At 43.5% G+C, this 27163-nt stretch overlaps 1 protein-coding gene across 2 annotated transcripts in view; it reads right to left on the reverse strand.

Moving 5' to 3' along the window:
* Positions 1–3506: 3506 nt before the first annotated feature.
* The window catches only part of ptafr (platelet-activating factor receptor), a 28434-nt gene continuing 4777 nt past the window's right edge, over positions 3507–27163 (reverse strand). Inside the window, exons 1-2 of one of the 2 annotated variants that reach the window (XM_060847420.1) lie at positions 17117–17252; positions 3507–5438 (exon numbers count right to left, since the gene is read on the reverse strand). In XM_060847420.1, the coding sequence (XP_060703403.1) occupies positions 4312–5376 (1065 nt within the window). In that variant the 5' untranslated portion in view covers positions 5377–5438; positions 17117–17252 and the 3' untranslated portion in view covers positions 3507–4311. Of the gene's footprint in view, positions 5439–17116; positions 17253–27163 lie in introns of those variants that run through there. The other variant, XM_060847421.1, reaches the window with a different exon arrangement.

The raw sequence follows: 27163 nt of genomic DNA on the forward strand, positions 1-27163 counted from the left end.
ACTAAACAAGTTTTCACAATAAGGTTTACATGGTCAACATTAGGTCAACTATTAATTCCAAATGTTATTGGATTCAAATTTTACCAGCTGAGGTGGTGAATTTGTTGGGATTTGAACTCACAGTGGGGTTAAAAGCCACGTCCATACAGCATTAGCCTGGGACTCTGAAGTATTACTGCAGCAACATTTTGACTACATCACCACCTCCCCTCAGATGTCTTTATTCATTCATTACAGTGTACCCCACACCTTATTACATGGGGCCAGTGATAACTCAGAGTGGAGTGACAGAGCAGATTCACAGGGAAGCCCAGGAACAGTGCAGGGTTCTGGGTGAAAGATGAGATCAGCGCAGCAATCTGACCCTGGAAATGGAAATAAAGAGCCAAATGTGTATATTTAAATGTCAATAGTTATAGATACCATAAAAGAAATTGAGAGGTGATGGAAAACAACATGCTCCACATGAATTTCGATCACTCACTGCGATAAATTGCTGATCTCACGCCCAATCCTTTAGTTCCACTCCCCTTTATGAAAGTTTTGAAAGGCATCTGCCATATTTGAATTTTTACATCATAAGTGAATATTATTCCAAATGAGTTCAATATTCAGATGTTTTCTGACATTTCTCTCTCACATAATCATCTGATTGCCACACAATGATAGGAGATGCATAGCTGACAAAATTTCCAAGAACAATAATTAATCTCTAAGTAATATGGCAATCTGTTCATTTTGATCTATAGTCAGTACAGCAGCCATGACCTTAAGGCTATTAGTCATTAAATATTATAAGGCTCAAAGTTTGTGCGAAGATTTGTAGCTCGGGTGCTTGTTGTAGTGGTTCTGTTCGCCGAGCTGGAAGTTTTTGTTGCAAACGTTTCGTACCCTGGCTAGGAGACATCATCAGTGCTCTGGAGCCTCCTGCGAAGCGCTTCTTTGATGTTTCTTTGATATTATAAGGCTTGGACTATATGAAATCCAAGCATTGTTTTTCTGGATACAGGGTTTATGTGAATATATGCCTGATTGGCAGCTTAATTAATTAATTAATTAATTAAATAAATAAATGAGTAATTTAAAATTTACTTTATTTAAGCTCTTGAAGCTCCCATTACTGTTACTGAAAATAATTATTAGCCAACATCTTTCGAGCCAATGATTTTTATCAACTGACTTCAAGAGAAAGCTGTCTGGCTGAAACCCTGAAGATAATAAGATAAACCAGACAACTTCAGTGATTTGGTGAAGCCGGTATCAAAACCTAATATGGAAAAACAGTAATAGCTTATAGCTACAGCACTGGATTTATGAGCTTTCTTTTTCTATTACAGTGTCATCAAAGAGCTTTATCCAACAGATGTTGAGAATTGCAGTGTCATCAAAGATAATGAAACAGCCTGTCATATCTGTATGCCTGGGCGACCTGAGAGGTGTTCTTGTGGTTGTCACCCTGTCCCATGCCAACCTTTGGTGGTAAGTTCTCTGATGAGTACATTCTCCTCGTTGTGATGAACGCTCAGTGAGCTGATGGAGTATTAGATGTCTGACATTTTCTGTTTTCTGAGTGAAACCTGGCAGATGTGTGTGGTACCAGCAGTGCTACATTGGTCGCTGTAAGGAAGTGACGGGCATGGACTGCACTAGGTGTCTGATGGAGATGCCTGGCACAGAACCTTGTGTCTGAGAGTCCTCTGCAGTGACAATATTCCAATGCTAACTATTAGAATAGAGCTATGAAACATTGATAGATAGTTACCCAGAGATGTCCATGGGCACTGACCAGCATAGCCTTCATTCGTCAGGAGGGGCTCCTTCCTCCATCCCCAGGGAAAAAAAACTTCTATCTCTCCTGCACAGCCTTCAGAACACATTGTGAAAGCTCACACTGCTTTTCTCTACATCTCTGACATGCTGCAGCCCTGATTAGACCACACTTGGAATATTGTGTTCAGTTCTGGGCACCTTATTATAGGAAGGATGTGGAAGCTTTAGAGAGGGTGCAGAGGAGATTTATCAGGATGCTGCCTGGACTGCACAGCACATCTTACATAGTAAGGTTGAGAGAGATAGGGCTTTTTTCATTGGACCGAAGAAGGATGAGAGGTGACTTGACAGAGGTGTTTAAGATATTGAGAAGCATAGATAGAGTGAATAGCCAGCCACTTATTCCCAGGGCAGAAATGGCTATCATGAGGGGACATAATTTTAAGATGACTGGAGGAAAGTTTTGGGGAGATATCAGAGGGAAGTTCTTTACACAGAGAGTGGAATGCACTGCCAGCAGTGGTAGTAGAACCAGATACATTAGGGTCATTTAAGCGACTCTTGGATAGGCACATGGGTGATAGTAAAATGAAGGGTACGTAAGTTAGTTTGATCTTATAGTAAGATAAAAGGTTGGCACAAAATCAAGGACCGAAGGGCCTGTACTGTGCGGTACTGTTATATCTCCAGATTAGACAGTAAATGATGGTCCAGAGTTGCAGGGAGTTCTCTGGGTGCCTTTTTAAACATGGCATCCTGAAGTTGGAGACTGGAAGGTCCTTTTTGGGAGGATAGTGTTTACAGCAAGGTCAGCCAGCTGCACCTCAAAGCATTGGAGTTCCCTGATTGGGGCTCTTAACCTAGTTCCAATCAGGGAGCCTTGGCTGACATAAAAAGGTGGAGTTTCAGGGATACTGATACTTTGGTTCCTGACTCTGTATGAGGTGGTAATATAGACTAGGACTGTTCATGTGTAAATAAAGGGTGACTTGATGACAAGATACCCATCTCTATGGAGTTATTTCAGGGAAGAGGTGCAGAACTTCCAGTTTGCTCAAAAAAGTTGGTGAATGCAAAGGTAATGAGCTGAGAAGGATATAATTGTGTCAGAAAGGATGTCCTGTCCCTGAGTGGAAATACCAGTCATTTTTAGACCCCCTCCAAACACCCTCAAAGAAAAACAAGATTCCACCTGAAGGATATAGTGTAAAGGAAGGTTAATAATTTTGGCTACACCATAATAGTTATACGAAAATAATTTTTGAGACCAGACAGCACGTATAGGGAGCAGTGTGAAACATCGGAATTAAATATACCCAGACTGGCATAAGTTAAAAAAAAAGACATGCAAACATAATATCTTTAACCATTGACCTGCCAGTTTATTTTTCAGAATGCTCCAATCAAGTGCTCTTTTGGGGTGTAAAACAACAATTCAGTAAAACAGTGAGCAATTATTTCACTTCCCTCCCGCTGGTTCTCTCACATCTTCTTCTGAAAGTTTCCTGGCAAATGTATGGTGCAATGAATTCTGGACATATCTTCTCAGTTGGCTACCTTTTACGTTTGTCAGGCTCAAATAGTCATTCTTTAAAGATCAGTGTTATCACAACTGAACCCAATCAGCACCTTACCTCAGGAACAGGCATTCCCATCACTGCAACATTGCCCATCGCTTTCCCAACCTACTTCAATGCCACCCCCCCCCAACCCCGCCCTACCAACCCACCACCTGACTAATTCTTCTCCACATTTTTGTTATCTCCAGACTTCATTTCTCCATGATCTCTTTAATGGCCTCTTGCCTTTCAAAAAAATTCCCTGTTCGAAACTAAACTACTTGTACATTGACATAAATTACGTCACATTTGCAGACATTGACTTCCTGTCCTCTGGTGCACTGCATTCCTACCCTCATCTTCAAATTCCACTATCCTCTCCAACACCGTCCCTTTCTGCTTTATTCTCACATTCCCCCTTACACCTTTTGCTCCTTTGACTCTTGCCTTTTGTTAACCTGTCTTTCCCTTTATCTCAGCTATAGAGGGTTCAGACACATTGATGCTATAGTTTCTCCCTCTCCTTGAGACCTTGAAACTCTCTACATTCCTTTCTATCTTTGAAAAGGTTCTCAAAATCCATCTGATTGAACAAGGTTTTAGAAACCACTCCATCCATATCGTCCCTTTTCTACCTCTCTGTAAAACACCTTGCAAAAGTGCTGTGCAAATGCGCATTTTTGTTGTGGAAAGCTAAAATGCAGGGTTACAAAAACATTATTGAATATGTTACCCATTGTGTGACGTTATCTCATTATATTAAACAATATGATGCATATCTTTACCAACAGTGATATCAAAAATAACAATAAACAAGTGCAACAAGTCAAATACAGTCAACATTATCTTGGTCCTATCAATTACTACATTTTATGTTCTGAAGAAGGGTCACTGTACCCAAAAAGTTAACTCTGATTTCTCTCCACAGATGCTGCCAGACCTGCTGAGTCTCTCCAGCAATTTCTGTTTTTGTGACAACATTTCATGAGTTGCACATGTTATGTAAAGCTATGTCTCCATCTATATTGGTTTCTGTGGAAATGGTCCTAATGCTCTTCCTGGTACTTTTCCATTTACTCAGACGTTGTGTCAAAAATCTCCTGAACTTCTTGGTCAGAAAGCAATATATGATAGGATCCAGAATGCAGTTCAGACCCATCAAACACAACGTGATTTGGTGTGCATCATTCACTGCCCGCCTGAACACACAGTCCTCTGCCCGCCACAGTCCCAGGACAGTGAGGGTCCAGGGGCCGTGGACCAGATGATGGGGGAGAAAGCAGATGCAGAACACGGTGATGACAGCACACACCATGCGGAAAGCTTGCTTCTTTACCTTCTCACTCCTGCTCGGCTGGGCTGCTTTTGTCGATAGCAGGTTTAGGATGAGCAAGTTGCAGATGATTATTATAAGAAAGGCAATGAAGAAAGCTCCAATCAAGATAAAGTGGATGATGACCACAGGCAAGGCTGAATTCTTATCATATCCTTCGAAGCAACGAATGACACCATTAACATCGTTGGTTCCATCTTGGAAAAGGAAGGGGGCTGCACTGACAATGATTACAGTCCAGATAATTGTTGATATAATAATGCCTCTCTTCCTGCCATTTTTCTGAACTGTCTCGATGGGGTGTGCCACAGCGCAGTATCTGTTATAACTGATCACTGCTAGAAACACAATGGAGCAGTAGGTATTGATAAAAAATAGACAGCCAGCCACTCTGCAGGGGATCTCTCTAAAGATCCAGTGTCCTTTAGTACTGTAGTACACGACCCAAAAAGGAAGCGTCAAGATAAACAGGAGGTCAGCCACACTCAGATTCACCATGAAGATTTTAATCTCGGTCATGCTGTTTGCAGGAGACATCCGGTTAAACACCCACAGCACATAGCAGTTCCCAACGAGTCCTAGGACGAAGACGAGACTATAGACAATAGGAAACAGTATGTATCTGAATTCAGCATCAATGTCACAGCTTGTGTTGCTGTTGTAAGCAAGGCCAATGACAGTGGCACATGAGATGTTATTGTCAAATGAACACATCGTTGATCTTTATGCAGTCCAAATCTTACTGAAATCATCAAGCATTTGCGATATCAATAACACTGAAAGACAAAAAAATTCAGAGATTGATAATTTTCAATTACAAAATGCAAAGATCAGCTGTCAAAAACATTTCAAATGAATAATAGAATAATAAAAGCTCTGTATAATTTTATTCTTTTATTCAATATGGGTGGCAAGCATTTATTCTCATTCCTAATTACCATGGAGAATGTGGTGGTGAGCCTGAGGCACTGTAAGTCCTGTGCTGTAGGGACACCCACAGTGCTGTTAGTCAGGGAGTCTAACCCAGTAAAAGTGAAGTAAAGGCAGGTTGGTGGGTGACCTGGAGGGAAACTTGCAGATGATGGTGTTCTGTGCATCTGAGGTTCTTTTCCTTCGAGCTGGGAGAATGTGATCTGGAAGGAGCCTGGGTGAGTTGATGTCGTGCATCTTTCAGATGGTACACACTGCTGCTGCTGTGCATTGGTGTTGGAAGCAGACAAGGATTAACTTATATACAGGACAGAGACTGACAGGTTTCTAGATCCTAAAAGGATCAAGAGATTTGGGGATGGAATGGGCAAAAGGATTGGAGTAGAAGGTCACCCATGATCTAGTTGATTGGCGCAGTAGGTTCGATGGACCAAATGGCATATACCTATTCATTTTCTTATGTTTCGATGTAACTGCACCAAAAAGAATATTATTGGGATTTTAAAAATTGAGCCCCTAAATCACATTTTGAGACCTTTTTGACGGCATCTCCAATGAAATGATTCAGGTGTGATAGAAGGTTCGAGGGAAGTGAAAAAACGTTTTAAAGCAAATTTCATTCATATTATTTTTCATCATTTAAAAAAATCATGACAATGAGAGGTGATAGTGCTTTGTGGTTTTCTATACGTTACCCTATGTGGAGCGGTTGGGACTTGAATCTTTATGTTCTGGCTCCGAAGTAGCAACATTACCGTGTGCCACAAGAGCCCTTACTATCATAGGTAACAAGAGTTGAGTTCAAATTGAGTCAGACATCTGGAAGCTTATTAACAACTAACTTTGTACACTAATATGGCATCTCAGACTTAAGTATAGTCCAGATGCTATGCTTACTTAGGTAAGTATAACATCATATTACAGTTAACTGAATGACTTGCTAGCACACTGCCTGGCTACTGCCTAAATGAACAAGGGTACGGCACCAGAGGTCATGTTAAATTGCCCACAGTGTTCAGGGGAACTGTAGAGTAATACGGTAGGGGAATGGGTCTGGGTGGGATACTCTTCGGAGGGTCAGTGTGGACTTGTTGGGCCAAAATGGCCTCTTTCCACACTGTAAGGATTCTATTCTAAAACATGCTTCATAGCCATCTAGCTGCCTTAAAGGTATGGTGCCTTTCTGAGATTGAATCATTCCAGTGTAGAAGCAGGCCATTCAACCCATCGAGACAACAATGACCCTCTGAAAAGTATCCCACTCAGACCCCCTGCCCTGCCCTACTCTCTCCCTGCAGTTCCCATGGCTAACCCATATAGTCTGCATATCCCAGGATACTATGGGCAATTTAGCACGGCCAATCCACCCAACCTGCACATCTTTGGACTGTGGGAGGAAACCCACTCAGATACAGAGAGAATGTACAAACTCCACAAGTCGCCCAAGGCTGGAATCAAACCTGGGTCCCTGGCGTTGTGAGACAGCAGTGCAAACCACTGAGCCACCATGCCACCCCAAACCTTCTCAATAAAGGAACAAAAGATGATTCAATGAGGAGAGTCGCCTAAAAAATGTGAACAACAAGCAGATTTGTTTACTTGTCTTTTATAATCTGTAAACACCTTGCACTCATTATCCTGATCCTTGGTACTGTTCATGTTGTGAACACAAATCCAAGAACAAGAGAAAGGACACAGTCTGTCCTTTCCCAATCACTGAAACGTTCTCTAGCCCTTCAGTTTCTCACCCTAAAGTTTCCTTTCTTCTCACACCCACCTTCTAAGTCTCTTTCCCCTCTGCCTTCATTCCAATATCGTCAGCCCTAGCACTGCTGCCTCACAGCGCCTGTAGACCCGGGTTCAATTCCCGACTCAGGCGACTGACTGTGTGGAGTTTGCACGTTCTCCCCGTGTCTGCGTGGGTTTCCTCCGGGTGCTCCGGTTTCCTCCCACAGTCACAAAGATGTGCAGGTCAGGTGAATTGGCCAAGCTAAATTGCCCGTAGTGTTAGGTAAGGGGTAAATGTAGGAGTATGGGTGGGTTGCGCTTCGGCGGGTCGGTGTGGACTTGTTGGGCCGAAGGGCCTGTTTCCACACTGTAAGTCTAATCTAAAAAAAAATCTAAATCTAATCTCTTGTTGCATCACAATCTCAAATTTTCTCCTTGAATTGCTCTTGCCCTCCTCTTGCTCTTCAGCATACCTTTGATCAACCTTTGGGTCATTCCACCTATTTCCTTCATTGACCTGGGGTTTATTTCTTCCCTATAAGTCAGTGAATTGGGGTAGGAATATATTTTTGGTGTTAAATGTGCACTGTAAGTGCAAAGTGTATTTATGCTCAGAAGCGTAGTCAGTCGGACATACTTGGGTGTAGATTATAGGAGCGAGGGATGATTAGACTGTTGTTAGAACAGTTTCCCTCCACACTCACCACCACCACCACCCCTCCCTCCCTCCCCTGATGAAGGCCTTATGCCTAAAACATTGACTCTCCTGCTCCTCGGATACTGCCTGACCTGCTGTGCTTTTCCAGCCCCATACGTTTTGATCTCTCCAGCATCTTCAGTCCTCACTTTCTCTCTGCAATTAGATCATATCCAGTTTCAGGTACCCCACTTTATAAGGTCCCAGAGCAGGTGCAGGAAATTAACTAAAACTAAATCAAGGTTGAAGATGTTCATCCACACCATGATTAAAGAATATGAGACTGTCTTCAGGTAGAAAAGAGTTGGTTAAGAGGAAATCTTGACAGGCTGCTCAAAATGATCAGAGGTTATGATAAAATAATTACGGGAAAGTAAAAAGTAATTGAAAGAAACTATTGCCCATTGACTGATTCAATAAACAGTCATGTAGGTTTAAGGTTATCAGCATAATATAAAAAGAGAGATTGGGAGGACAAGAAATATCCTAGCAGAAATCATGGAGGGAACTGAGAGCCCAACTACTCTTCAAAAGGAACTGAAATAACTCCACAGAAGCTGGTATCACCAAGACACCTTTGTTTACAAATGAACAATCCTTGGCTTTAGTGCTGCCTCAGTCAGAGACAGCAATCAGTGTGGCAGTATCTCTGACAATCACCTTTTGTTTCTTTTTTATTTTATTTATTACCCCCACACTACCGCCCAATTGCGGTAGTGCTTATTTATTCCCCCGCACCCATGTTATATGAGTGTGTACAGGTGAATGATACAGTGAGAGACACAAGGTACACGAATCTTTATTCAGTTTCCACCACCAGGAAGAAAGGAAAGACCCAAGTGGCCACCTTTCACATCAAAGGTCAACAATCACCTTTTGATCTGTCAGCCAGGGCTCCCTGATTGGACCAGATTAACAGCCCCAATCACATTCTATAAGATCCAGCTAGCTAACCTCATTACACTCACTACAGGAAGCGGGGTAAGAAAAAATGTGAAAGGGTTTAGGGAAAGGGAAGGGACGTTTTTATCAACAATAGGTTGAAGGGATATGAGGGACAAGCAGGAAAGTAGAGCTTGTGCCATGATTATTTCAGTTTTGTCCTTATTGAATAATGCAGCAGGCCTTGGGAAGGGAATAACTCCTAAGCCTATTTCTTAAGTGAGACTACAGATGCTGGGGGTCAGAGTCAAAGAGTGTGGTGCTGGAAAAGCACAGCAAGTCAGGCAGCATCCAAGGAGCAGAAGAGTCGACGTTTCAGGCCTAAGCCCTTCATTTCTGATGAAGGGCTTATGCCTGAATCATTGATTCTCCTGCTCCTCAGATGCTGCCTGACCTGCTGTGCTTTTCCAGCACCACACTCTTTGACTATTTAACAGCAATGACTACATTTCAAAAATCATGTGTTTTCTGTAAAGCCCTTTGGGGCGTTTGCAGGTTTGTGAAAGGTGTCTGGTCAATGTATGTTTGTCCTTCCCTTTCCTTTTCTCCAGCCCTTGGTGTGTCAACCACTGCAGTTCCAGCAGGATCTGTTGGAAGGACCATATCACAAACATTGAAACTCCGAAAACTGCCAACATCAGCAGGATCGAGACCAAAGCCAACTGCACTGAGTAGGTCATGACCCCTGTGTGCAACAGTCATCTGCTTTATGGAGAGTTGGCCATTGGTAAAAGTACAGAGAGCCCCACATGAACATGTGAGGAATCCCTGAAGAAGAGCCACTCTGTGTGCCATATCAACCATTACTATTGAGAATAGCAAGCCATAACTCAGGATGCCTGGAGATGCTACATTGGGAGTGCTACAGACACCATTAAGACTGAGCAAAGAACCACTATGTAAGAGAAAAGGAGGGGAAGGTTTTATTCAATTGCTAGAGAGTCAGAAACTCTACAGTGCAGAAAGAGGCCAGTTGGCCCAGGCCCAGTCTCTGGATTCATTTAAGAAAGAGTTGGATAGACCTCTCAAAGATAGTGGAATCAAGGATTATGGAGATAAGGCAGGAAGTGGATACTGATTAGGAATGATCAGCCATGATCATATTGAATGGTGGTGCAGGCTCGAAGGGCAGAATGGCCTACTCCTGCACCTATTGTCTATTGTCTATTGAGTCTTTACCAACCCTCTGGAGAGCATCCCATCCAAATCCCCACCCTATCCCTGTATTTGCCATGGCTAATCCACCTTGACTGCACGCTTAGCATGGCCAGTTCACCTGACCTGTACACCTCTGGACACGGACACACACACACACACACACACACACACACACACACACACACACACACACACACACACACACACACACACACACACACACACACACACACACAAAAACGCAGTGCTAACCACTCAGCCACTGTGCCAGCTAGCAGCAATGACACCTAAATTTGGACCCAATGTGGAGTATGTTAGCCACAGACAGACCTGACTAGCCATCAGCAGGAGATGAATGAAATCTTCTTAAAATCTTCATCTATGAAGAAATGTCGAGATTGAGAAGGTTGGGAACATAGCTGTTTGCTAGCTGGAATAAGAAGTGGTAAAATAAACTATTTCCTATTCTAATAGTAGTCAGTGTTTGTAGAATGCCCCATCTGTCACATGTTGCATATAGTCCACTGAACTCAATTCAGTGAGGAAGGAGATACAAGAATACATCTAATAATAGATTACTATTCATTGCAATGCTTGATCTTGTGAAAACAACCCTAAGTGTTTACTGTTTAGCAAAGTAGTCAAACAAAGGCTGCTACACAAAAGAAACTGCAATAAATCCAACATTCCCTGATGTCAAAAATTTGATTCTTGGCTTGAACATTATCTGTTTTCTCACAACTGATCTGATTCAATTATCTGACCTGAATTTAGGAGCGAATCGAAAATCTACAAATTAGACCCTTAAGCTGCTATCGTATTATTGAACCCATTTTTTAAAACCAATTTGAAGAATTGAATAGGCAAGATGGAACATGCAGGTAAGTAAATTCACTCATTTTTAAGGGACTTGATTATTATCAGAGAAAGAGAAACGTGCTGCACACCCAGGGCTACGGGAGATGGTGCGGAGTGGCACTGGGTGAATTGCTTCTTGGAGAGTCAACATTAATATGACAAGTTGAGTGGTCTCCTTCTGTCCTCTGAATATTCTGTGCCTCACTCTTCAACAATGTAGTCTGCATTTGGAAACAATTCATATTTCACAAACTATGACTTGTGAACAATAGGTTCCTTAGTGCTGCTAAAAGATCAGCTACCACACCACTGAATCTCACCTCCCTCCCTGACCACTGCTTAAGTGTGAAACAAATAGATTGTCACCCCCAACCTCCTTTTGATCACAAGCTGATCTTTCAAGCTCATTTTTTTCTCTGACACTAACTGCGTGCTTCCACCTTTGCAATATTGTCCATCTGGTACTTTATTTATCTCAGATAGAGTCATACAGCACGGATACAGACCCTTTGACCGAACATAATCCCAAACTAAACTAGTCCCACCTGCCTGCTTCTGGCCCATATCCCTCCAAACCTTTCGTATTCATGTACTTACCCAAATGTCTTTTAAACATTGTAATTGTACCCACATCCAGCACTTCCTCACGAAGCACATTCCACACACAAACCACCCTCTAGGTAAAAACATTGCCAGTTTTTTTTAAAACTCTTTCTTCTCGCCTTAAAAATGTGGCCCCCGTCTTGAAATCCTCCACCCTCAGATAAAGACAACTATCATTAACTCTATCTATATCTGTCATTACTTTATAAACTTCTATCAGATCGCCTCTCAACCTCCTACACTCCAGTGAAAATGTCCCAGCCCATCCAGCCTCTCCTTACAACTCAAACCTTTCATACCCGGCAACATCCTGGTAAATCTCTTGAGATAAAATATTTCTTCATAACCATTCAAGGAATGTGGGCATCACTGGCTAGCCAACATTTTTTTGCCCATTCCTCGTCACCCTTCTTATATACATAAAGTAACATTGTGTCATATACATGAAGTAACATTATTTTATATATGTAAAGTAACATTATGTTATATATGTAAACTAACATTGTGTTATGTATAATGTAATGTTACTTCACATATATGTAAAGTTACATCATGTTATACATGTGAAGTAATATTGAGTTACATATGCGAAGTAACTTTATGTTTATATATATATATAGTAACATCATGTTATATATGTGAAGTCAGTTTATTTGCAGAGCTTTAAAATGTCTGTTCTATGCTTCCACCTCCAGATTCCAGCTCTTTCTCCAGTTTGTTTATTTTCCTTGGAATCCACATTGAGGATTAACCAGTTCAGCCCAGTGAATATCAATGATAAAGACTCACATCAACAAACTGAACAATTAAACAATATGTTCGATCCTGCCTCTTTCCATCAATTAGTAAAACTCTCATCCATACACTTGTTAGCTCCAGATTTGAACATTCCATGCTTTTCTTGTCAGCCTCTACCTTTATAAATTTCTACAGTGTAGAAGTAGGCCATTCAGCCCATCAAGTCTACACTGACCCTTTGAAGTCTACACCCAGACCCACACCCTGCCCTATCCCTGCAACCCTGCATTTCCCTTGGCTAATCCAGCCAGTCTGCACATCTCTGTACACGACAGACAATTTAGCATGGCTCATCTAGTTAACCTGCAAATCGATGGACTGCATCGGCAAATGCCATAACTCGCACCTTGCTTCACTCTCATTACTGATGTGTTCATTGGCCTGCAATGGGCTCACTGTTAAACAATGCCCCAGTTTTAAAATTTTCACACTTGTTTTCAGTTCCCTACACATCCTCATCCTTGCTTGTCTCTATACCATCTTCCATCCCAAAAACCATCCAGGAACAGTTCATTTTGTTCCTGTGCTTCTTTGATTTCCTTTGCCCACCTTAGGTGGCTGTGTCCTTTCCTCTTTTACTTCTCTCTCTTCCTTTATGTTGCCTCTTAAAATGTATCTCTTAGACCAAGCATCAGATCACCTTTCTTGTTATCTCCTTGAAAGATTCAGTATCAAATTAGTGCTCCTGAGAAACATGTTGGGATGTTTTACGATATTGAAAACTCATTGCTAGTGCAGCGAAGTAGTCTGCAAAATTTAGAAAAATGTTTTCCTCTGTCATCCATTATTTTATTGCAGAGCAATAGTGAAACCGGTTACAATGAAATCACCACAATGTGGCCGGAGACCAGGGAATTATAATGAGCAAGTGGAAAATCCCATCAAATCTATGAAAAATGTCAATGTGCATTGAATTTGATGCATTTCTATGTGTGCATTGACATAGTGAAGGTCAACAAATCTAAAAACATACCATCTGCGGTCCCCAACACCTGGTCATTGACTTCAGTTATCAACCCTTTCCTAGACAAATTACGAGCACTACAATGACATGTTGAAGTCTCAAACACATCACAGCACAGAATGAGACCATTCAGCCCATTATATCAGTGCTAGTCAATAAAGCTCTGGCTGTACCTATGGACAATGGCTCTGGAGCTGATGTCAATGCAAATGAATATCTGAATATCTAAACTTCTGACTTGATCACCCTTTCAGGGAGTGAGTTCCAGACACATACCACTCTCTGAGTGAAAAAAATTCTTTTCAACTCTTACCTCTTAGCTGAAACCTATGCCTCCTTAATGATCCCTCTACTAACCGAAAAAGTGCTTTCCAATACACCTTATCTCTGCCCCACGTAAACTTATACATGTCCATTCTTACCTTTCCCGTAACTATCCTAAAGGAGAAAGTGAGGTCTACAGGTGCTGGAGATCAGACCTTAAAAATGTGTTGCTGGAAAAGCGCAGCAGGTCAGGCAGCATCCAAGGAGCAGGAGATTCGACGTTTCGGGCATAAGCCCTTCTTCAGGAATTTTCCAGCAACACATTTTTAAGCCATAATGATCCTAAATCAAATTGAGTTATGGTCACTCTTTCCAAAATGCTCCTCTACTGATACATTTTCCACCTGCCCAGGCTCATTGCTGAAGATCAGGATCCAGTAATTGCCCTCTCCCTTGTTGGCTATTAAACTTCTCCTGGGTGCAACATAAGAATTGTGTTACTTCCTTACCTTGCACAATAAGGGCCGAGTCTTATAGGATAGACAGGCAGGAAGCTGGAAGAAAGTCAGGCAGCATCAGGAGGGACAGGCAGGAGGCTGGGGGAACACAGCAAGCCAGGCAGCATCAGGAGGGACAGGCAGGAGGCTGGAAGAACACAGCAAGCCAGGCAGCATCAGGAGGGACAGGCAGGAGGCTGGATGAACACAGCAAGCCAGGCAGCATCAGGAGGGACAGGCAGGAGGCTGGATGAACACAGCAAGCCAGGCAGCATCAGGAGGGACAGGCAGGAGGCTGGATGAACACAGCAAGTCAGGCAGCATCAGGAGGGACAGGCAGGAGGCTGGAAGAACACAGCAAGCCAGGCAGCGTCAGGAGGTGTAACATCAACTTCTCCACCTCCTGACACTGCCTGGCTTATGTGTTCTTCCAGCCTCCTGCCTGTCTATTTTGGATTCCAGTATCTGCAGTTTTATTGTCTCTAGTCTTATAGGAGCTTGAATAAATTGGGCTCTCGCAAGAAACGTGTCAGAATTATTAAGAGGTCTTGCAAGGCCTATCTCAATGTGAGGAACAACCTACAGCTTCACTAAATTGCCAGTATTGAGGTGAGATTCTCACTCTGCAGTGGTGAGTTTCCTCTTAGAAGGGATTGGTGCTTGTTGACAACCCTGTTAACTGTACATTTTACCTCATTGACATATAGTTTTTTATAGTTTTACCCCCTACAAGAAAACTGAACACTGAGAATTCTCAACATGGACATCAGGGCAGCTATCTGATGAATTCAGCTAACTGCTAGCTCTGAATTCGTTCAAATTGGACATTGCACATCAACCTCTCAAGGCACACTCCACAGGCACCAGACACACACACCTCAAATCCATTGACATCTGACATAGTTCAGCCTCCAAAATTAAATTCAGCTTTAAAACTATCCAAGTTGATAGTTGGGTAATCAAAATCCCCTACCATTACTGCCTTTTTATTCTCACACTTCTCTAAAATTTGATTGCATATTTGCTTCAGAATCTTTCCTTATCTGGCTGGGAGCCTCTCTTCCACACCCAACAGCCTGTTTACCCCTCTTGTATTTTTTGCTCCTACCCATAAGGTTTCATTTGATGATCCTTCCAACATACCTGGCATGCTTTTGGAATACTGAGTTTATTTCTGGTCTCCTCCCTATCGGCAAGATAGTGCAAAACTTGAAAGGGTTCTGAAAAGATTTACGAGAATGTTGCCAGAATTGGAGGATTTGAGCTGTAGGGAGACACTGAACAGGCTGGACCTGTCCTCCCTGGAGCTTCTGAGGCTGAGGGATGACCTTATAGAGGTTTATAAAGTCATGAAGAGCATCGATAAGGTAAATAGACATGGTCTTTTTACCAGAATTGGGGAGTTCAAAATTAGAGGACATAGGTTTAAGGTGAGAGGGAGAAAGATTTAAAAGGGATCTAAGGAGCAACTTTTTCACACAGAGGATGGTGCGTGTGTGGAATGAGATACCAGAGGAATAGTGGAGGCGGATACAATTACAGTATTTAAAAGGCATCTGGGTGGGTATATGAATAGGAAGGATTTGGAGGGATATCGGCCAGATGCTGGCAAATGGAACTAGATTAGGTTAGGATATCAGGTCGGCATGGACGAGTTAGACTGAGGGGTCTTTTTCATTGCTGTACGTCTCTATGACTCAATACCATCCCTTATGACTACTAAACTTGATACCTTGATCAAAAGTACAACCATTCCCTCATCTTCTGTCCCCCTCTTTATCTTATTGATTATCCTATAACCAGGAATGACGAGCTGCCAACTGTGCCCATCTCTCAGCCAAAAACTTGGTTATAGCTGATATTTTACTTGCTACCTATCTACCCTACCTTGAAATCCTTCTTTTTCAGTTTCCTACTTACCTCCATAAAATCTGTTTGTATAACCTCATTTCTCTTTCTTTCTATGTTCATAGTTCAAACATGGATAATGACCTCTGAAGGTCTCTTGCCTGAAACATCAATTCTTCTGTTCCTCGGACTCTACCTGACCAGCTGTGCTTTTCCAGCACTCCACTCTCACCCACCCTTAAGAATGCTGTGCAGTATTTCAACATTAGCTTCCAAGTGTTATTTTCTTCAGTTTATAGATAATCATTTAAAACTCGTGATTTAGAAGCTGTAAATGGCAAGTTAAGTAACATAAAAAAGACTGCAATTATCTCAAGCATACCAGTATATTTTCTCTTACTAATCTCTCCCCAATCTCTCCCACCAGTTCTCCTGTCTTCACCCAGTGACACTGACTGACACTGGGGTACAGTTACACAAAATCTGCCCATTAGCATCTGTTAAAATGGGCTTTCCAGCTGAGCCAAAGTACTGTTCAAGCTAGCTTTCTTTCAGATGGCTCTCCAGTGCTCAATGGGGAGTTGCCTGAATGCTTTTCCCCTCCGTTGCCCTGAAGCACTAAGATAACTTTAGCTTGAGTGTACTAACTACACAGAGAAGCTTATCTCCCATAGTTTCCTTCATAACAATCAGTAAAACTTTGCCGTGCCTGACACTGAATTGAAAATTCTTGATATTTAGATCACAGCCTCCACATTCCCCTAGTAACAATTCCAACTTTTCAAAAAAACGTGTTGGGGCGAGGCAGTGATCTGTGAGTGGGCTTTCAATTGTTATTGTTGAACTTTAACACAATAGAATCCAGTTAAACTCTGAAAAATGTGTTCCTCCTTTCCTTAGGGGTGTTGCCTTCTGCCAGAAAAAAGGTTTTAAAATAAAACCACCCTAGAACTTGAAATGGGCAAACATTGCCATTAACAAAAAAACCCAATTCACATTTAAATCATCTTTAAAACTCATGGCAGCAAAAGAGTTTTCCCTGAATGACTGCATTCTATACGGATAAGAATAAAAGCTCACTCAACCAACAGATAAATGATAAGTTCAGAGTGGCTTACCGAGTCACTGATGTTGTTTCGGATACAACAACTGCTTAAAAATACTCACCCTTTACAGAAACTGTCCAATATTACAAATGGCAAATTAGCAACTCTCAATTTCGGTGTCTTCAGCAGCCCTCAAATATTTACACCAAAGTATTCAAGACTGTAATGAGAATGAGAACCTTCTGGCACAGTATAGCAGTTACTGGGCTCACTAATAATATGAGGTAGTATTTCCTCCTTTACATTTGGCAACTGTTTGTACAAGATGACACAACTCATATCTGTGAAGAGGAAGTAACAGAAAAGAAAGATGTATCGATATTAAGTTTGAAGTAATAGCATTCATTATTCCATTGATGATCTGTGTAAAAGGCAGGCCTTAATTTAAAAGTAATTCAAAAATAGGTATTGATAGCATCTGACAGGCATTTGGAATATGGGAAGGTGGCTCCTATCTCTATCAGAATCTCTTTCTTGGGAGAGAAAAATTCAAATGAGAACAACACCCTGTTGCTCAAGTCCAAAAAAAAACCTGGATCTTGTTGAAATTCCCTTTAGTGAGTCAATATTGCTTTGAGAGAGATGACTAAGCAATACTGGATTGTACAAGGTAGAAACGTTATGAGAGAATAGGGTACATTATTTAATACAAGGGAGCATTCAGTGTGACTTTATACATTAGTTAATATGAGACAGCTCCTTGTTTGTAATTGGCAATGATATATAGATAACATGGAACTAGATATATTTCAGGCGATAAGGGTTCATATGTGAGACAAAGAGAACAGTAAGCAATAGTGGATACTGTGTGACAGAAATAATTCGGAATCGGCATCAGGATCTCCCCAATCCATATCGATCAGCTTGGACAATTGAGGGATGTGGAAATACAAGAAATCAGCTGGCATTTCTGGTCCAGCTCAATAGCAATAGACAAAAATAGAAATTGCTGGAAAAGCTCAGCAGGTCTGGCAGCATATGTGGAGAGTAATCAGAGAGTTAACATTTCAGGAGGATTCTGGGTAGTCCAAGGTGAAGGACGGGAAAAATTTGTAGCCGTAAGAGCTGCTCCTTTTTTTGAGGTATTTTAAGTGTTGGAGGTGATTTCCTTGAATTCCAGGAGCAACAATTAGTGTTTTAAATGATGTTGCATTGTTTTGGAACTTTCGAGAAATAAATGTCAAAACCACAGCACTTTTAAAAGGGAAAGGAACAGACAAAGGCAGCACATGGTGAGGTCAGTGCAGGAGAGAGAGAGAGAGAAAGCGAGAAAAACCCATACTGCTAACTGACACAGCCGTGAACCTGTGCAGTTACTGCCTTCGTTGCATGAATTCATGTATCGCTGAACATCAGAGTGTGTCTAGGAAAAATTCACAAACAGTGAAATTCACAACTGATCTTGGAGAAACCTGTTTGAGAGAGGTCACAGCACAGGAACAGATTAGTGATCAAAGTTTGTGCGAAGATTTGTAGCTCGGGTGCTTGTTGTAGTGGTTCTGTTCGCCGAGCTGGAAGTTTTTGTTGCAAACGTTTCGTCCCCTGGCTAGGAGACATCATCAGTGCTCTGGAGCCTCCTGCGAAGCGCTTCTTTGATGTTTCTTCCGGCATTTATAGTGGTCTGTCCTTGCCGCTTCCGGGTGTCAGTTTCAGCTGTCCGCTGTAGTGATTGGTATATTGGGTCCAGGTCGATGTGTTTGTTGATGGAATTTGTGGATGAATGGCATTATACCAATATACCAATCACTACAGCGGACAGCTGAAACTGACACCCGGAAGTGGCAAGGACAGACCACTATAAATGCCGGAAGAAACATCAAAGAAGCGCTTCACAGGAGGCTCCAGAGCACTGATGATGTCTCCTAGCCAGGGGACGAAACGTTTGCAACAAAAACTTCCAGCTCGGCGAACAGAACCACTACAACAGATTAGTGAAGAGTTTTAAGCATAGCCATGTTGTAAATCCACAATAGTGAGTAGAGTAGGTTCTTTCTTGAATATATGTTTTCATTGGGATCTGTCTCTTGATTAAATTTTAAAAATGAGCCATAAATATTAAGTTAGCCTGGAGCAGTGTTTTGTATAGCAATAAAAGGGTACTATTTTCTGGTTCTGTGGATTGAAAGGAGCAAAATGGGCCTTTAGTAGAGCGATATGCTCTTCTTGTCAGATGTGGGAGTTTACAGAGAGTTTACAGGTCACTGAGAATTATATCTGCAATAAATGCCATTGGTTGTGAATTGTTTCAAATCGCATGGATCCCTTGGCGCAACAGTTAGAGGTTATGGGGAATTTACAAGAGCAAGGGAATGTGATGGATGGCAGTTATAGGAAGGGGGTAAAGTCAGGTAGATGGGTTAACGCCAGGAAAGGTAAAAGAGGTAGGCAGATAGTACAGGAGTCTTTTGTAGCTATCCCCATTTCAAACAGGTATGCTGTTTTGGAAAATGTAGAGGGTGATGGGCTTTCAGGGGAATGTAGAGTGAATAGCCAGGATTCAGGTATCAAGACAGGCTCTAATGTAATGAGGGGTACATCAGATTCCAAATGATCGATTGTGTGAGGGGACATTCTCGTCAGAGGCACAGACAAATGTTTCTGCAGCCAGCAGCGAAAAACCAGAATGGTGTGTTGCCTCCCTGATGCCAGGATCAAGGATGTCTCAGACAGGGGGTAGAATGTTCTCAAAGGGGAAAGGGACCAGCAGGAGGTCATTGCACACATTGGAACATACAACAAAGGAAGGGAAAAGGATGAGATTCTGAAGGGAGATTACAGAGAGTTTGGCAGGAATTTAAAAAGGAGGTCCTCGAGAAAAGTAAAATCTGGATTACTCCCGGTGCTACGAGCTAGTGAGGACAGGAATAGGAGGATAGAACAGATGAATGCATGGCTGAGGAGCTGGTGTGTGGGAGAAGGATTCACATTCTTGGATCATTAGAATCTCTTCTGGGTAGAAGTGACCTGTACAAGAAGGACGGATTGCACCTAAATTGGAAGGGGACGAATAAACTGGCAGAGAGATTCGCTGGAGCTGCTCTGGAGGATTTAAACTAGTAAGAAGGTGTTGTGGGACTCAGGGAGATAATGAGGAAAGAGATCAAACTGAGACTGGTACAGTTGAGAAAAGAAGAGAGTCAAACAGTCAGGGCAGGCAGGGACAAAGCAAAGAATAAGGTTGGACTGATAAATTAAACTGCATTTATTTCAATGCAAGAGGCCTAACAGGGAAGGCAGATGAACTCAGGGCATGGTTAGGAACATGGGACATCATAGCAATTATAGAAACATGGCTCAGGGATGGACAGGCCTGGCAGCTTAATGTTCGAGGATACAAATGCTACAGGAAGGACAGAGAGGGAGGCAAAACAGGAGGGGGAGTGGCATTTTTGATAAGGGATACCATTCCAGCTATACTGAGGGAGGATATTCCTGGAAATACATCCAGGGAAGTTATTTGAGTGGAACTGAGAAATAAGAAAGCATTGATCACCTTATTGGGATTGTATTATAGATCCCCTAATAGTCAGCGGGAAATTGAGAAACAAATTTGTAAGGAGATTCCAGTTATCTGTAAGAATAATAGGGTGGTTATGGTAGGGGATTTTAATTTTCGAAACATAGACTGGGATTGCCATAGTGTTAAGAGTTTAGATGAAGAGGAATTTGTTAAGTGTATACACAAAAGTTTTCTGACTCAGTCTGTGGATGTACCTACTACAGAAGATGCTAAACCTGACCTACTCTTGGGAAATAAAGCAGGGCAGGTGACTGAGGTGTCAGTGGGAGAGCACTTTGGGGCCAGCGACCATAATTCTATTAGATTTAAAATAGTGATGAAAAACGATAGATCAGATCTAAAAGTTGAAGTTCTATATTGGAGGAAGGCTAATTTTGACGGTATTAGGCAAGAACTTTCAAAAGCTGATTAGGAGCGGCTAGAAAATAGGAAGCCTTCAGAAATGAGGTAAAGAGAGTCCAGAGACAGTATATTCATGTTAAGGGGAAAAGAAAGGCTGGTAGGTGTAGGGAATGCTGGATGATTAGAGACATTGAGGGTTTGGTTAAGAAAAAGAAGGAAGGTATAGACGGGAAGGTATATGCCCGGTATAGACAGAAGAGATCGAGAGAATCCTTAGAAGAGTATAAAGGCAGTAGGAGTACATTTAAAAGGGAAATCAGGAGGGCAACAAGGGGACATGAGATAGCTTTGGCAAAAGGTTTTACAAATACATGAAGGACAAAAGAGTAACTACAGACAGAATAGGGCCCCTCAAAGATCAGCAAGGCGGCCTTTGTGTGGAGCCACAGGAGATGGGGAGATACTAATTGAGTATTTTGCATCAGTATTTACTGTGGAGAAGGACATGGAAGGAATAGAACGTGGAGAAATAGATGGTGACATCTTGAAAAATGTCCATTTTACAGAGGAGAAAGTGCTGGATATCTTGAAATGCAACAAAGTGGATAAATTCCCAGGACCTGATTAGGTGTATCTGAGAACTCGGTGGGAAGCTAGGGAAATGATTGCTGGACCTCTTGCTGAGATATTTGTATCATCAATAGTCACAGGTGAGGTACCAGACAACTGGAGGTTGGCCAATGTGGTACCATTATTTCAGTCAGGTGGTAAGGACAAGCCAGGGAACTATAGACCGGTGAGCCTGACATCAGTGGTGGGCAAGTTGTTACAGGGAATCCTGAGGGACAGGATTTACACAGCAAAGACTGATTTGGGATAATCAACATGGCTTTGTGCGTGGGAAATTATGTCTCACAAACTGAAGACATTTTTTGAAGAAGACGTCTTTTGAAGAAGAAATAAAGAAGATTGATGAGGGCAGAGCAGTGGATATGATCTATACAGACTTCAGTAAGGCATTCAACAAGGTTCCCCATGGGAGACTGATTAGCAAGGTTAGATCTCATGGAATACAGGGGGAACTAACCATTTGGATACAGAATTGGCTCAAAGGCAGAAGACAAAGGGTGATGGTGGAGGGTTATTTTTCAGGCTGGAGGCCTGTGACCAGTGGAGTGCCACAAGGATCGGTGCTGGGCCCTCTACGTTTTGAGACTTACATAAATGAGAGACCTTGGAGTGCAGGTTCATAGCTCCACGCAAGTGGAGTCGCAGGTAGATAGGATAGTGAAGAAGGCATTTGGTATGCTTCTTTTATTGGTCAGAATATTGAGTACAGGAGTTGGGAGGTCATGTTGCAGCTGTACAGGACATTGGTTAGACCACTGTTGGAATATTGCGTGCAATTCTGGTCTCCTTCCTATTGGAAAGATGTTGTTAAACTTGAAAGGTTCAGAAAAGATTTACAAGGATGTTGCCAGGGTTGGAGGATTTGAGCAATAGGGAGAGGCTGAACAGGCTGGGGCTGTTTTTCCTGGAGCGTCGGAGGCTGAGGGGTGACCTTATAGAGGTTTACAAAATTGTGAGGGGCATGGATACGGTAACTAGACAAAGTTTTTTCCCTGGGGATGGGGGAGTCCAGAACTAGAGGGCATAGGTTTAGGGTTAGAAGGGAAAGATATAAAAGAGACCTAACAGGCAACTTTTTCACACAGAGGGTGGTACTTGTATGGAATGAGCTGCCAGAGGATGTGGTGGAGGCTGGTACAATTGCATCATTTAAGAGGCATTTGGATGTGTATATGAATAGGAAGGGTTTGGAGGGATATGGGTCGGGTGCTGGCAAGTGGGACTCGATTGGGTTGGGATATCTGGTTGGCATGGACGGGTTGGACCGAAGATTCTGTTTTCATGCTGTACATCTCTATGACTATGACTCTATTTGGATGTGGACATAAGAGATATGATTAGTACGTTTGCAGATGACACCAGAATTGGAGGTGTAGTGGACAGCAAAGAAGATTACTTCCGATTAGAATGGGATCTTGATCAGATGGGACAATGGACTGAGAAGTGGCAGATGGAGTCTAATTTAGAGAAATGTGAGGTGCTACATTTTGGGAAAGCAAATCTTAGCAGGACTTATACACTTAATGGTAAGGTCTGAGGGAGTGTTGCTGAACAAAGAGACCTTGGAGTGCAGGTTCATAGCTCCTTGAAAGTGAGGTCACAGATAGATAGGATAGTGAAGAAGGTGTTTGGTATGCTTTCCTTTATTAGTCAAAACATTGAGTATAGGAGTTGGGAGGGCATGTTGCGGCTGTACAGGACATTGGTTAGGCCACTTTTGGATTATTATGTGCAATTCTGGTCTCCTTCCTCTTGGAAAGATATTGTGAAACTTGAAAGGGTTCAGAAAAGATTTACAAGGATGTTGCCAGGGTTGAAGGATTTGAGCTTTAGGGCAAATCTGAATAGGCTGGGCTGTTTTCCCTGGAGCATTGGATACTGAGAGGTGACCTCATAGAGGTTTATAAAATCATGAGGGGCATAGATAGGATAAGTATACAAGGTATTTTCCCTGGTGTGGGGAGTCCAGAACTAGTGGGCATAGGTTTAGGGTGAGAGGGGAAAGATATAAAAGGGCCAAAGCGGCAACGTTTTCAAACAGAGGGTGGTACGTGTATGGAATGAGCTGCCAGAGGAAGTGGTGGAGGCTGATACAATTGCAACTTTTAAATGGCATCTGGATGGGTATACGGATAGGAAGGGTTTAGAGGGATATGGGCTAAGTGCTGGCAAATGGAATTAGATTAGGTTAGGATAGCTGGTCGGCATGGACGAGTTAGACAGAAGGGTCTGTTTCCAAGCTATGACTCTATGACTCTATGACCTTTCCTCATAACTGAGAACTGAGTCGTGAGATTCTCAGTCCTGAGGAAGGGTCACTGCAGCCGAAAAGTTAACTCTGATTTCTCTGCACAGATGCTGCCGGATCTGCTGTGCTTTTCCAGCAATTTCTATTTTTGTCTCTAACTTACAGCATCTGTGGTTCTTTAGATTTATTTGCAATATCAAATAGATTTCTGCTGATAACGTGGTGCAATTATCAGGGAGTTTAATTTCCTCTGTGTCTTTTTTTATCATAGTAGTTAATGTTTTTGTGATAATCTTGAGCTACTTTAATACAACTGCAAATGTGTTGCTGGTCAAAGCACAGCAGGTTAGGCAGCATCTCAGGAATAGAGAATTCGACGTTTCGAGCATAAGCCCTTCATCAGGAATAAGAGAGAGAGAGCCAAGCAGGCTAAGATAAAAGGTAGGGAGGAGGGACTAGGGGGAGGGGCGATGGAGGTGGGATAGGTGGAAGGAGGTCAAGGTGAGGGTGATAGGCCGGAGTGGGGTGGGGGCGGAGAGGTCAGGAAGAGGATTGCAGGTTAGGAGGGCGGTGCTGAGTTGAGGGAACCGACTGAGACAAGGTGGGGGGAGGGGAAATGAGGAAACTGGAGAAATCTGAATTCATACCTTGTGGTTGGAGGGTTCCCAGGCGGAAGATGAGGCGCTCCTCCTCCAGCCGTCGTGTAGTTGTGTTTTGCCGGTGGAGGAGTCCAAGGACCTGCATGTCAATCTCCCAGACCACCCAGGACCTCATCACCTCAGGGGATCTCCCATCCACCGCCTCCAACCTCATAGTCCCACAACCCCGCACCGCCCGTTTCTACCTCCTGCCCAAAATCCACAAACCTGCCTGCCCCGGCCGACCCATTGTCTCAGCCTGCTCCTGCCCCACCGAACTCATCTCCCAATACCTCGACATGGTCCTGTCCCCTTTAGTCCAAGAACTCCCCACCTACGTTCGGGACACCACCCACACCCTCCACCTCCTCCAGGATTTTCGCTTCCCCGGTCCCCAACGCCTTATTTTCACTATGGACATCCAGTCCCTGTACACCTCCATCCCCCATCACGAAGGACTCAAAGCCCTCCGCTTCTTCCTTTCCCGCCGCACCAACCAGTACCCTTCCACTGACACCCTCCTTCGACTGACTGAACTGGTCCTCACCCTGAATAACTTCTCTTTTCAATCCTCCCACTTCCTCCAAACTAAAGGAGTTGCCATGGGCACCCGCATGGGCCCCAGCTATGCCTGCCTCTTCATAGGATATGTGGAACAGTCCATCTTCCGCAACTACACTGGCACCACCCCCCACCTTTTCCTCCGCTACATCGATGACTGTATCGGCGCTGCCTCGTGCTCCCACGAGGAGGTTGAACAGTTCATCAACTTTACTAACACTTTCCATCCCGACCTGAAATTCACCTGGACTGTCTCAGACTCCTCCCTCCCCTTCCTAGACCTTTCCATTTCTATCTCGGGCGACCGACTCAACACAGACATCTATTATAAACCTACTGACTCCCACAGCTACCTAGACTACACCTCCTCCCACCCTGCCCCCTGTAAAAACGCCATCCCATATTCCCAATTCCTTCGTCTCCGCCGCATCTGCTCCCAGGAGGACCAATTCCAACACCGCACAGCCCAGATGGCCTCCTTCTTCAAGGACCGCAGATTCCCCCCAGACGTGATCGACGATGCCCTCCACCGCATCTCCTCCACTTCCCGCTCCTCCGCCCTTGAGCCCCGCTCCTCCAACCGCCACCAAGACAGAACCCCACTGGTTCTCACCTACCACCCCACCAACCTCCGCATACAACGTATCATCCGCCGCCATTTCCGCCACCTCCAAACGGACCCCACCACCAAGGATATATTTCCCTCCCCTCCCCATCAGCGTTCCGCAAGGACCACTCCCTTCGTGACTCCCTCGTCAGATCCACACCCCCCACCAACCCAACCTCCACCCCCGGCACCTTCCCCTGCAACCGCAGGAAATGCAAAACTTGCGCCCACACCTCCACACTCACTTCCCTCCAAGGCCCCAAGGGATCCTTCCATATCCGCCACAAATTCACCTGCACCTCCACACACATCATCTATTGCATCCGCTGCACCCGATGTGGCCTCCTCTATATTGGTGAGACAGGCTGCTTACTTGCGGAACGCTTCAGAGAACACCTCCGGGCCGCCCGAACCAACCAACCCAATCACCCCGTGGCTCAACACTTTAACTCTCCCTCCCACTCCACCGAGGACATGCAGGTCCTTGGACTCCTCCACCGGCAAAACACAACTACACAACGGCTGGAGGAGGAGCGCCTCATCTTCCGCCTGGGAACCCTCCAACCACAAGGAATGAATTCAGATTTCTCCAGTTTCCTCATTTCCCCTCCCCCCACCTTGTCTCAGTCGGTTCCCTCAACTCAGCACCGCCCTCCTAACCTGCAATCCTCTTCCTGACCTCTCCGCCCCCACCCCACTCCGGCCTATCACCCTCACCTTGACCTCCTTCCACCTATCCCACCTCCATCGCCCCTCCCCCTAGTCCCTCCTCCCTACCTTTTATCTTAGCCTGCTTGGCTCTCTCTCTCTTATTCCTGATGAAGGGCTTATGCTCGAAACGTCGAATTCTCTATTCCTGAGATGCTGCCTGGCCTGCTGTGCTTTGACCAGCAACACATTTGCAGCTGTGATCTCCAGCATCTGCAGACCTCATTTTTTACTACTTTAATACAAGATCAGTGTTATCCTTTGGTCTATCAATCTGACCAAAGAGATCCCAACAGCATCACAGAGATGTCCCCAGTGTCTACCCAGAAGGGAAACCCTATAAAACCTGCAAATGACACACACGTATCTGACTCGTACAAACATTTATAACATAAAAACTTTGGAGCAAGAGTAGGCCATTCCACCCTTCGAGTCTGCTCTGCCCATTCAACGTGATCATAGCTGATCACACAACTCAGTAAGCTGTTTCCACTTTCTCCCTTGTACACTCATCCTGTACGTTCAAAAGGAGTTTCAATATGACTGGAGTTTGGACTATTTTCGTACTTTTTTTCCCTCTGTGCTCTCTGGTATTTCTTCACCAATCAACATTGCAAAACAAATAATCTAGACAGCATTATATTGCTGGGTGATTAAAAGGTATGCAATACAAAAGTCATGATTAGGAGTTGGATTTTAAAATAGAGGCAGATGAACTTGGATCAGCTCTGCAAAGTGAATTTATTTAAAAAGATCTGAAAGCAACTTGGAGAGTGTGCAAACTCCACGCAGACAGTCGCCCGAGGCTGAAATTGAATCCAGGTCTCTGGTGCTGTGAGGCAGCTGTGCTCACC

This window comes from Hemiscyllium ocellatum, chromosome 30, assembly GCF_020745735.1.
Source record: "Hemiscyllium ocellatum isolate sHemOce1 chromosome 30, sHemOce1.pat.X.cur, whole genome shotgun sequence".
In the NCBI taxonomy this organism is placed as follows: Eukaryota; Metazoa; Chordata; class Chondrichthyes; order Orectolobiformes; family Hemiscylliidae; genus Hemiscyllium; species Hemiscyllium ocellatum.